This window comes from Centruroides vittatus, unplaced genomic scaffold (genome assembly GCF_030686945.1).
Source record: "Centruroides vittatus isolate TY-2023 unplaced genomic scaffold, ASM3068694v2 contig_1114, whole genome shotgun sequence".
In the NCBI taxonomy this organism is placed as follows: domain Eukaryota; kingdom Metazoa; phylum Arthropoda; class Arachnida; order Scorpiones; family Buthidae; genus Centruroides; species Centruroides vittatus.
Window position 1 is genome coordinate 686,203 of NW_027120716.1, and position 14,067 is coordinate 700,269.

Here is a 14,067-nt window from a genome sequence, read left to right on the forward strand (position 1 = left end):
TTCAAAGAAATAAAGAATAGACACTACACGTATAACCAATATCCAGCAAGAAGAAATTATAAGAAAACAAATGTTTTCAACCGTGTTTAACGGGCATTGTCAGGCTAACTCCTCACTCCTAGCATGCTGAGTTAGCCTGATGATGATCGTTAAACATGGTTGAAAACCTTTACTTGGAATTTCTTCTTTCTGGATATTGGTTATATGTGTCTGTTAATGTATTTCCAGTTTTCAGTAGTTGAAATAAAGAACATATGAAAAAAACTCAATGCTATTATAATTTTATTCTTTAAGCAATGAAGCTTTTTATAGTTACGTCTATAATCTTTAATTAAGAAATGTTCAGTTTTTACTATTTTAAGAAATAATAATGAAAATAAAAACATATTGTTAAATCACATTTTGAATATCACTGATGTAGATGGTATTGGGTAATAATTAAAAAAAAAAAAATAGCAATGATGATAATTGATTAAGTATTTGACATTTTTCAATATATTATTAATGAATAATAAGGCAACTAATTGTATTATTCATTAATAGTATACAATAACTTTTTAATATAATTTTTGTTTATAATTCATTTACAAATAAAAATTTTTTATACTATAATATTAAGAAAAAGAATAATTGTAGGTAAAGTTAGTTTGTACATTGAAAACATAGATAGGCTATAACAATAATATTAAATAAAAAGTATATAGATTGTTAGGGAATCATTGAAACAATTTGTCAGTTAAATAACTTCAAAAAATATTCTAGGATGTTGAGAGTAGTCAACTGCTGTTTATTTAATTAAAATAATATATAATAAAAATTAATTGAATTTATCATTTAACTGTAGATTATTATTTAACAAAGAATGGAATTTTATTTCTGAGAAGTTAGTATCTATATTTTTACTTTATTTTAAAAAACAAAAATAAACCATAAAAATAAAACTGTATAATGCTAGAGTTTAAAAAATTTCAAAGAAAAGAAATCCATTAAAACTTTATTTCTAATGCATTGTATACATTAATTGAAAATACAGTATATACTTAAATAACCCAAGTATTTACCATAAAGATAGATCTGATTCTTTTTTTAATATCTACTAATAAAAACAAAAGTGATTTATTGTTTACTAGTTTGTTTTTTTGTGATTGATTAAAAAATAATTAAATTTAATTTATTATCTGGGTTTGTATGTAACTGGAATTTTTCAATTTAATTAATTTGATAAACTTAGGAATAATATAAAATTAACTTATTTGAATATTTAAATAAATAAATAAATAAATCATCTTAATATTGATTTATATTTATTATTTTTTACTTACTTAAATGTTTTATACAATTAATTCATCTATTTGCTTTTAGGACATTATTTTTATACTTAATTTTTTCACTGTTTATGTCACGAATTTACTTCCAGTCTGACCTATTGATCGATTGCATTGATAGTTGTAGATGACCCAATTCTCATCCTTTTATTATATAAAATTTTGCAAACAAAGAAGTACTTTCTCATAAATGGATATAAAAAATTTTATAAATTCAAAAACTACAATCAATGATTGATATTTATAAATTTTATCATTATCTACAATTATATTTTATTCACTATGCTTAATTATTTTTTTTCTCATACTTTCTATTTATTATTAAATTTAAATTACACTTGTAATTTCAATTTTTTATTTTTGTTTTAAAATGAAATTTTTTATATTAACTATGTGTTAGTTTTCTATTTTATAATAGTTTTTAAAATATAAATAAAAAATTTATAATGCTTGCTTGAAATTTTTAGCTTTCAGATATGGTTTTCAAAAATCAACCAATTTAACTCAAACATGCAAAATGTGATTGAAATTTCATGATTATCAATTTAATAAATGAATGAATTGCTCAAATTTTTGTTTTTTCAATAAAATAAAAGAAATGAGATTATTTTCCTACAGATTTTCTAATTTAAGTTGGAACATGTATTTATATATTGTAAAATTCTTTTTGGTGTATCAAAACCAGTAATTTTTATTTTGCTTTTAATATTTCTTCTGCTGATATGATTTTCAGTTAAAAATATGAAATCATTAAATTGCTTAAGCCATAAATGTATTCTTCAGGGTGTTAAGAAATTTGACCAACAAAATGAAATGAGTGGTGATGGGATCAATACAAACAAGTTTGGTCCTAAAAACTGGGGTCGCCCAGCTCTCTTTACGAGATACAGGCTTCTAAAGTTGCTTTGCTGATATAAATGGTTGCTGTCCTGCATAGCATGTTTATAGAAAATATTGTATTGTAGGAAAGCCACTGTCATCAGACGCCTTGTTCTGTCATGTACCAGCTTTAAAACTGTAAACAGATACATAATACAAAAGTGAAAATTGGAATTACAACAGAGAATTAGGTTAGTCTTTTTATTGATAATCTTTTAATTACATGTCAAATTTTAAGTGCAATTAACAATAAAAAGGTTATAGTCAAGCAAAATACATTAATAGTGAATAAAAGTACAAAATCCAAATATCTTTAAGAGTTTTTATAAGATCGATTAAGATAGAAGAAATGTACAGTACTGTACATACTGTACATCTCACAACAAAAATTGTATTTTTATGCTAAACCACTTAAAATGTCAGCGTTCTAATTTGCATTTTCAACACATTATTGTCCATTTGTGAAAAAGTATGAAACCTGTATGATTTAAACATTTGATTACGTTATTAGTTTGGTGGGGTAGCGTAACGCAATACGTATAAGATCTGCCAAGGGTGGAGCTTTTACGGGAAATTAGCCCCTATTTAGATACGTGAAGAAAACAGAAAATTCCTTGTAGCTAGCCCGTTATTGAAGCGCGAGCCCACGATTAAATACTAGTGTTCAATGATTTTTTTTAATCAGTTGACTTAGTCAGCGGTTCCCAACGTTTTTTGACTTACGTGCCCCTTGGAAGCCCATTTCCCTAAGTTTTATTTCGCCTGTTCATCAAACAGTGGTGCCTTGGTCAATTATACAGTTCTATACAATTTCATGTAATAATTTTTTTTTTCAAATCTAAAAGCGTTGGAGGAAGGACACACATAAATATAATAAAAATATAATATATATTATTATAAAATAAATTATTATAAAATATAATTATATTTTTATTATATTTAAACCTAAGCATCGAGTGCCCTGACGTCGCCAAAGGCCTCAATACAGAATTTAGATATTCTTATAGCACAGTGATTCTCAAAGTGGGGGTCGCGAATAATATTTGCGGGGTCGCTGAAAAATTGATGCCAGATCAATTTTTTCAAATATTTTATAAATTTACTATGGATTCATGTTTAGAAATAATAGAAATAAAAAATATATAAAATAATTTTTACTTAAATAAATTGCACGTATAAATAATAAAAATAATATAAATATTTAAATACGAGCCTAACCCCCTCCCTCCGGGATGTTTTTCGACACATACTTATTCTTCGGGGGTCCTTTGAAATTTTTAAGTGCAGAAGGGGGGTCGCGGTCCAAAAAGTTTGAGAAACACTGTTATAGCACATCCACCATTATTAATTTTTTTTTTCGCGCACCTCTACTCCGCCAAGCGCGTACCCCTGGTTAGGAAACGCTAGATTAAATGAAGTTTATTATGCATAATGAAGAAACTCATGTCTCATAAGCTAGCTGATATGCCTTTTATTTACGAGAAAGTTAAATGTAGAGGAAGGTTAATGAAGACTGTGTCATGGGCGGTAGCAACAATGCCAAATACTTCCACCATTTATCGTTTGACTCAATCCATAATCACTTGCGAGAAAAGGGACTTTTTTATATGATTAGATGGACGGGATAAGAACTGACTACTTCGAAAAACTAGTGACTGAACACGTGGAGCAACAGCTCTCAACAAGCACGATAGTTATTGTCCTTATCATTGAGGCTAATTATGTTAATGTCTGGATTATGCTACACGAACAGTTTGTATATCTCTTTTATCGTCAAACTATGCAATGTTTATACCCTGCAGATTAGGATTTTCACAGTGGTATTTTGAACAGTATTGTGTAATAGCAAAGCATGCACAGCTTTAACAAATGTTTAACAATGTTAAGCTTTTCTGTATGGCATTCCTGCATCACAGGACAGCAACCACTACCAAAAGCTTGGGAACCCGTACTTTCTGAAATGGCTGCTGCGACCTCCGTTCACAGGACCTGTATTGACACTTCTACCACCCATTTCATCTAGTCTTGTCTAATTTTTTAAAACTGTATATTTCTGACATAGTGATACGCAAAACATGGAGTTTTAAACTTGTTTATCTTTCATTCTTTTTTCATTAAATGACATGGGTTAAACGAAATTGAATTAATTTATTTATTGAACCGATGATATTTTTTTTACCTACAGATATATTTGTATCGCATAGATATTGGGTGGATATGCTGTAAGGTAGTTGTTTAATCACTGAAGATTTCAATTCGATATCGATTCAAATCATTTCAATTATATATATGTTTAATTATATGTAAGCAGTGTGGGTCACGGGTTCACACTGTTCGATTATGGTTCCATCAACTCTTGTAACAAACAAAAATGAAATCGGACGTCTATATCATTTGTGAGTGCGCATCACATCAAAATCCAATTCAATCATATTTAATAGATAAACAAGGAGTAGAAATAATCTAAAAAAAAAAAAAAAAATACATATTACGAAAGGTGTGTTGATAATTTTTCTTTTTTATTAAATTCCTACTATTAGTTCACACCCTCCCTATATATATTTATTTATATATTTATATATCTTGTTCAAATTTTCAATCGTTAATAAAATACTTTTTATTCATCCACTCAAGTTCAAATACATTTTTTAAAACTTGTAGTGGATGACACTTGATGTTAATACAGTTTTTTCAAATATTAATTCATTAATTAATTAATTTTAAACTGTGGCGGCGCCCGTCAGCAATATGCCGATTCAGACCGATAGAGGATGCGATGAGAAAAAAAGCGAACTTTGTAATTATTTAATAAAAAGTAACTAAAATAAAATTTTTCTTTGTTGACCTAAGTAGGAATTGACTTTAAAAAAAAATTTATATTACTTGTTAAGAATCAGAAAACAAATTCTACGAAAGTGTCATTAAGTTTTAAGTGGACATCAATTTTCTGGACTATTTTTCAATATACAGTATTACATTTGAAATATACTATGTTGAATTAGAAAACGAAAATTTTCTAAACTGAATTTTAATATTTTCAATCAAATTCTATTGTTTTAATGTTCGTAAATGATACAATATTTTTAAGATCTTATATATCCGTATATCTGATATACTTTTTAAATTTTATTATTGAAACAATACTAAAAATGAAATTTAAAATACGGTAGCCCCTCGTATATCGTGCTTGTCAGAGACAGAAAAAGCGCAATATAACCGAGAACTAAAAATTCTGAGCTTATACGTGCTATGGAATCTCTGTCCTGTATTCTTTCAACAGCAAGTGTTTCTGATATAAAATAAGCTTAATTTTGCAATACTGAATTTTATTCGTGGTTATATCGTATTAATTGACATTTACGTAAACATCGATCCCATGAACGCCCATTTAACATTATTGTTTCTTTAACAATGGCATTTAAAGACAAATACTGTCAATATAAAAACAAAATATCAGTTGCGATTTTATTATATAGTACTATATTTCATAATAAATCACTTATTAAAAATTCGTGTAATTTATATTTTTCAATAGAAATTATAAATATGGTAATTGAAAATTTAAAAAATAAATATTGTGAACGTATAATAGAATATCAAAACTTATAAAATTATAGAGTAAAAATTCTCTAAAAAGCAAAATAAAGTTACTACTACTGTATATAAAAATTTTAGAATTATCCGTTCACAAATAAAGAAATCTTTTCCTTACACATTGCGGTGAATTCGAAATTTTTCACACCTTTATGTGAATTGACGGTGTTGCACCAATTCACATGGTGTGAAATTTCGAATTCACAGAAACTTGTAAACGAGGAAACAGTACTTAAAACTAATAAATAAACAACTTTTAATATAAAAATTTAGATTTATAAATGATAATTGATCCGTCCACATGTTTTGCTTATTTAGGTTTTGACGAATTTATTGTTTCACCTGCAATGATGGTTTCAAGGACAATGGTAGGAATAAAATAACATATTTCGTTCCAAAAAGAAATTCAATGGCAATTGATGTTTTAAAATTTATTGATTCAAGTGCTTTTAAAATTTGGGGATCAAAAAAAGCACGATATATCCGAATCCACGATATAAGGAGGGGCTACTGTATTTGAAATTTGTTTTATATATCTTTTTCTTGTTAGTTTTCTTTCCTGAATTTTTAATTAATTTTATCTTTTAATTAGTAATAGTAATAATTTTATTTCGAGTTTAAATTGAATTTTATAAATTTTACGATCCAAATTTGAATTTAATTTCTAATTATTAGTTTAAAATATTAAGGAACTTTAAATACCATATTTCCACGCAAATATTTCTAATATACTGTAATATATATATATATATGAATATACATACAGACAAAAGCATCAAATGTTTTTTATTTAAATCTTAAAAGTAGTTTATGCCATTTATCTTAAGTTAGTACTCTACTGTACAAATTTTACATTACCGCACTATACTTGACAGTGGCAATTTGTTTCTTAACTAAAGTGACCAGATGTACTGGATTAGTTGGGACAGTCCCAGTTTTTGGCTCTTTGTCCCAGCTTGGAAAAATGCGGTTTTGAATATAAATGAAAACATTCATAATATTTTTGAAAATGCTTGCTTTGAAATAAATGATTTTCTTAAGAGTTTTAACTGGATTCATGATTACAACAGCATAATTGCAACAAAGGTTCAGTGAATTTAATTATTTAGTGTTATATATAGGCTTCATTACTTATGGCCATTTAGTAATTTAATAGAATGATTCTTTGATATGAGATTCTAGCAACTCAAAACATCTAACAATTTTTGATTAATAATTTAATGAACTTTCATAATTTCTAAAATAACTAAACTTGGAAGTCAACAGTTATATATTCAATTTTTATGAGCAGCCTTTAGCATTATGAATAATCATATATATTTGTAATGTTCTAAAGCAAAATCATATATGACTACTTCCAAAACGTAGATACTATAGAAATTTATGATGATTATTAGTCTTGGAAAAGAATCAGGTTATATGTTGCATTCCATCAATTCACAATTATTGATCTGCCTTTTCATATTAACGCCTTTGCAGTTCTTTTGAAGCCTTGTTTTAATGTATAAGTAGAAGATTTATAAATGTGAAAGTAAAGTTGAAATTGAAAAATCTTAAATATTTGATATCTTGAAAGTAAAAAGAAAAATCAAATTAAATCATCTTTGCATAAATTTTTGAATAGACAATAGTTCATCAGATTTAATTATTTCTTAAATAATATGTTTTAAATATTCATTTTAAACATATATTCAGAGCAAGTTTTTATAAAATATAAGTTTTTTAATAATGTTGATATGAGATGATTAATACTGTCATGATGGAATTAAATTCCCGTTTATGACATTCATTAATGAAAATGCATATTATCTAAAGGTCATTTCATTATTTAATTATAAAATTTGTTTTAAAATAGATGACTGTCATCTGAAAATACTTTCATAATAGAATTATTTCTGATAGCCCTGTACTGCACAGTACAAATGATACCATCGGATTTTAATCGAGCTATAACATGGCTAATTAATTATAAATATACTATGTAATTTAGACTTAAGGTATGCAGTTAAGCTTCTGTCTTGTATTAAATTTAACAATTAAAAAGAAAATTATAATGATTTAATACCTATTCAAGTATATTTATGCCTTGATTTAAAAAATTCTTTAATTGTATAAAAATCACTTGTACTTGTATTTGTACTTTTTACTAGTTATTATTATTTTTTTTAAATGCTGGCATATAAGACTCACTCCCTTTCAGCACAGAATATTTAGGAAAAAATTATCTAGTGCATTTAAGCTATCCCATATCTTTGGCAGTCAACCCCAAAATTTTTTACTGCATTCTGGTTTTAAAAAGAAATATGTTTAATTAAACAGTAATACTTTTATTCAAGAGTTGGGGTAGGTAGGGGTTATTTGTATATAGCAGGGGTGGCCAACAAGTCGATCGCGATCGACCGGTCGATCACCAAGCCAATTTTGGTCGATCGCTAGCGATGTCTTGACTTAATGTATTATATTTGTAACCGAACGCAACTGTGTGCATGCAGTTATGACTCGACTCACAAGCAGTGAGTGCACTTCGTACTGAAACAGTGTATAAACATAGTATGTATTTCACACTTTCCCCTCCCCACTTAGACTATGCCTATGACAACAAGTCAATCGCAACACGTTTTTACGATAAAAAGTAGATCTTATGTGCACAAAAGTTGGCCACCCCTGGTATGTAGCCTATTGAAGACTGTTTGGGGAATTCGTTAGCCTGTGGGCACAACTTCATATATAAAGATGTATTTGTAATATTTTCTTTGAACGTAAGTTGTCTTATAAGCTGTAAAATACTGTGATTGTTGTTTTACTCTTTGTTGGGTTTGAGTTAGTTTATTGAAAAATTTTATATCCTTTTGTATATGTATTATCCTTTGTGTATTGTTGTTATTGGCTGAGATTAAGGAAAGACAGACAGACAGTGGGAATTTATAGATCTACAATTTTTTCAAATTAAATCTCAAGAATAGAATTAGATAGATGAAATCTGAGGCTAGATATGGAAACCTTATGGAAAGGAGGCCCTGATTGACTATATATGAACTTTCAGTTTGCACCAGAAGTCACATTATTTCAATTCTAAAGTTTTCCCCTGAAAGCAGTTAATAGATGATCATCACAATTCTATTGTTAAAGGAAAAGTATGATGTACAGGGGCAAGATACTACTAATTTAAGGTGGAGAGCATATATTTTAAATGAAATAAATTAAAATATGATTAAAAGTTGCAGCCCAGCATTGTGACAATCTCACAATAAATAATTACTTGTTGATAACTTGTTTTTATTTTGTATTGTGTTGTTTTGGATAGTCTCCAAAATATATAAAATACAATACTGAATTGTGATGTATGTATCTATTAAAATAAATAAATTAATTTAATTTATTTATTTATTACTTTCTTTGGCTCTGTTATATATAACAGAGGAAAAGTATGGCAATTGATTAAAAAAAATAACCCTTCCAAGATTTTTACATTTTTCGACATTTAAGACTTTGAAATGTCAAAAAATGCAAAAAATTTGGAAGAGTTAGGTCTTCGATTGCAACGTAAAGACATCTCTAGTAATGCAGCATCCCTCTACAATAGGTAAATTGCAGACAGGATGCTTTTGCATGCTCTTTTATAGGCCAAGAAGGATGCACATTAATGCACTCTGCTGGCATTATGCAATGAGCCATCATGCTATAATTCTAATCATTTCTATATCTTCTTAAGACTTATCTGCATGTCAAGTTTTGCAGTGATAAAACTTCTTGGTGTGCTAATTTTTATAGCAATGAATTATATTTGTATATACTCTGAGAGTTTTGCATAAATTAAAATATGTCTATATTGATTTGATATCTAATAAAACTAATACGAATTCATTAGATTATTTCTAAGTAGTGTGTATGAAGTAGTAAGATTATAATAAATTTATGGTTTAAAAAAACATTTTACAATGTATATGTGTAATTGTCTGTGTAATTTTTCTATTTAATAGTGAGCATTCAATTGCTTCTGCTAGAGCATCTGTAATGCTTTATGATGATGTCACTAAAAGATGGTTACCTAGTGGAACATCTAGTGGACTTTCTAAAGTTCATATATATCAACACTTAATTAACAATACATTTAGAGTTGTTGGTCGAAAACTCCAGGATCATGAGGTAAATAATTCTATTTGAAGTGACTTGAATATACTTTTTAATTAGCATTTGATTATTTTTAGTTTTAATTACCTTGAAATATAATAGTGATGTTATAAATACAAATGTTTTCCAAAAAAAAAGAAATTAAGAATAATTATAAGTTTAATATAAACTTTTCAACAAATAATATTATATATTTTGAAATTAAAGAGTTTTATGATTATCTGGCTTTTAACTACCTGGCATTTTTTTCCTTTCTTAAAAATAATTTATTTTTACATTGGTACTTTTTATTCTTGTGTGTTAAATATTGTAAAATATACAGTCAAACCTGTTTTTATGCGGGGGATAGGGACCGCATTAAAAAAATCTCACGAAACTTCACGAATGGCTGTAAATAATAGTTTTCGCGACACAATTAAAAAATATTTTTTTTTATGCGGTCAACAGGGACCGCATAAAAAAAGTCTCACATAGAAAATAACTCAAAACCGTACGAAATAGAATTTATTGACAACAGATGTCAGCACTTGACTGCATCGTCTGGTCTATCGTCTGTTTTACATATTTTTGTCCAGGTGGTGTTTTGTTGACTTAAAAAGTAAATTATTTCATTTTTCGCATATTCATGCAATAATATTACTATAATAAGTGCATTTATGCTATAATAAGTTTATTTAGCTATAATAAGTCAACGTAAGACATGACGAATCGCACGAGACTAGTCGCCAACTATACCGCACAAATTAAAAATTCGCATTAAAAAAATCACACAAATAAAAATTGCACATAAAAAGAGCGCATAAAAACAGGTTTGACTGTATTAGCATTTTCTCTTGCTGTTATTAATCAAATAATAAAACTCACAAATCTGTATATTGCTTTATATTAATTAGATACTTGAATTATATTATTCAGACAATTGCAAAAACTCAAAAATATATTACAATTGTATTGTATTTGGAAAATAAAAGTAGTTGATAACTAAATTTTTTTTATCAAAGTTTATACTTGAACAAATTGTTTTTAAATGTTCCAGAATTGTAAAATATTGATGATTAAATCTGTTAATAAAAATTAATGCTGTATAGATAACCTATGGCAAAGTATAACTTAAAAGTTAAAAAATCACTGAATCTGAAATAAAATCTTCATATAAATTGTACCAGTTTGTATATATACCTCCAAAGTGTCTTTGAAAATATAATGTTTACCAATTTTTATTTTAAAGAGTACTAGCTCAAACATACTGGCTTTTTCCCTCTCAATTCCATTATCAGTTCATTGAAGATTTAATTGTAAAAGAAAATAATACTGTATTTGCTCAAATGTAAGATGCAGTTTTTCAGATTTTAGTTAATATATCTGAAAATACAGTAGTTTGTCTTAGATTCAATGTAATACATCATAATTAGTGATCTCTGTGTTGTGTGTCTTATTTCTCTGTCACTATAAGTTACTAGTTCCTTTGCATCATTAGTTTTCAAAAAACAAAAATCTTAAATGAACATGTAGAAATTAAGGTACATTTGTGTTTCAGTTGCATCTTAAATTTGAATAAATACTGTAAATAAAAAACATTTTGTTAAGTTGATAATATAATATTCAACAATATTGGTTTGAGAGCCAATCATTCAGCTTTTATTCACTTTAAAGAAAGTTTGTATACCTTCAACAAGTCTTGTTTCTTGTTGAAGAAAAGTAGTATGGAAATGGAAACAGAAACATTTTCCATTTCTTTAGCACAGAAAGAGTTTAGAAAATCAAGTTTAAGATATGTTTAATTTTTCTGTTGTTATAGACAGAAATAAAGTTGATAGCCAGTTATGGTGGCAATAGATCAGTATGGCAGATACTTGTGTTATAAGATCACTTTAAGTTTGTATAAAATAAGGCTGTATAAATCAAATCATATACATCCCAGGTAATTTATTATGTAGGACATAAAAATAATTTTTTTGTGACTGTTATTACATAATTTACAATTTGAAACATTAATTACTTTTTAGTTACTGAATTTCCTTGATTCTAAGACATATTTTCATATTCATTTTAACTGGTCTAAAATAGAGATGTAGAATCAATGATGTCTTACACTTGTATTCCAAAACACAGTCAGAAGTCATCACGTACAACCTAGGAAAAAAGTCCTGCAACTTTGGTTAAATTCATAAAATTATTTTATAATAATTTTATATTTTATATAGAAAATAATCGTTGTGTGTTTTAACTTGCATTAGCAGAAGTAATTTTCACATTGGACTTGTTAAAATTTAAATTTATTTAAATATAGCTATGGTTTCTGATTGAAAACCAATTGGAAAAGAATGTGAGAGTTGATTATTATAAGACGTAAGGTATTTCCAACTCAGAAATAAGCAAACTAAATTAATTGAATGTCACATATCTACTGTGGGTAGAATCATTAAAAAATACAAAGAAATGGAAAACTAGATGTGCAAACCAAGATCAGTGAGTTCATGTTGTACTAGAAAGGCAAAAGTTCTCAGAAGTCTTACAAGAAATTTTAGGAAAAATTCAGCTAAAATATTAACTAGCAAGTGGCGTAAAATAACTAAGAAAAGTTATATTTGAAAAAACAAAAGGCGGAGAGTAAAAGAAATGGGCTCTTGATTTAAGCAAGTAAAAAAGAGATTGCTGCTTACAAGTGCAATGAAACAAAAGAGAATTAGGTGGTATAAAAAATATAAAGATTGGGACATTAATAAGTGGAAAAAAGCAATATTTTGTGATAAATTAAGATTCTGTCTATTTTAGGAGGAAAATGCAAAGGTGTTGTGAAAAAGGTGAGGAATATCATCCTAATTGCATTTCAAAGACTATAAAATTTGCACCAGGTATTATGGTGTATGAAATTTTAACTGCTTATCAACTTGGGAGCTTAGAAATTGTAAAGACAAAATATTGATTTATCAGTTTATATTAATATACCGGATGAAAATCTTATACCTACTGCTAAATACTGCTTTACTAATGATGAGTACATTTATCAACAGGATGGTGTACCTGCCCATAAAGCCAAGAAAACTAAATCATATTTTGAAAGCATGGAAATAAAAGTATTAGATTGGCCTGGCAATTCACCAGACCTTAATTCTATGGAAAAATATGGGATAAAATGAAGAAACAACTGAAACTAAAATATTTTAGCTTTGAAAGATTTAGAGGAAAACATACTTCTAGTATGGGAAGAAATTACTGTCCTAGAATGTGAGAAGTTAATTTATTTCATTCCACAAAGAATTAAAACAGTTTTAAAAGCCAAAAGTGGAGCCATACAATACTAAAATCAAAGGTACAGGACTTTTGTCTAATTTTCTTGTGTTGTAGGATTTTTGTCCTTGATACAAGTTTTATCTTTTTGCTTGAAAGTTTTACCTACTGTGAAAATAATTTTATTATAAAATTATTGGTCTTTTAAAAGAAAAAGAATGTCTCTTTCTATTTTATTAATAATTTTAATGTAAATTTGAGTACATTTTTTTAATATAGCAACAAACTGAGGCTTAAAAAATAGCTTGTTGCATGACTTCTGTCCCTGGATTGTAAAATTCATTATGCACCATTAATAGACATGTTTGGTTACACTGCATAACAGTTACATTACTTCAAATGAGCTTTGCTGATAATTAAGTGTTCAGTTAATTTAAATTGTTTTTTTTGATATTTCAAATATCTTTAAAAACAACATTATGATGCAACATTAGAATGAATATATTATAATAAAATAAACAAAGTTATTGTATCTACAGTAAAACCTATTCAAAATGAACCTTAATAAAATGAAAATTTGCTTAAATGGGAAAAGTTCTTAGGAATGGAATGATTTTCTATATTAAAAAAAAAAAACTGTTCAAAATGGAAACAAATCTGCCAAACTGGAAGAAATATTTTGTACTGTATGAGTCCAATTTATACCAGTTTCACTATACAAGAGAGCATAGAAATGGAACTTTAATTTGTTACTTAACAAAACATAATAAAATTGATATTTAAAAATTTTTTCTTCCATAAAAAAAACTTAAAATATAATTTCAAACTCATAGTGCATTTTGAAATCATTGGCATCTTAAAATCAATAAAATACAGTATATGTTTTCTTTACAAGAGAGTATATTTG

At 27.1% G+C, this 14,067-nt stretch overlaps 1 protein-coding gene across 2 annotated transcripts in view; it reads left to right on the forward strand.

Moving 5' to 3' along the window:
- Positions 1-14,067, forward strand: part of LOC136977654 (vasodilator-stimulated phosphoprotein-like) — a 66,695-nt gene that overhangs the window by 31,096 nt on the left and 21,532 nt on the right. The window contains exon 2 of one of the 2 annotated variants that reach the window (XM_067273191.1): positions 9,783-9,944. In XM_067273191.1, coding sequence (XP_067129292.1) covers positions 9,783-9,944 — 162 coding nt within the window. Of the gene's footprint in view, positions 1-9,778; positions 9,945-14,067 lie in introns of both variants that reach the window. The other variant, XM_067273186.1, reaches the window with a different exon arrangement.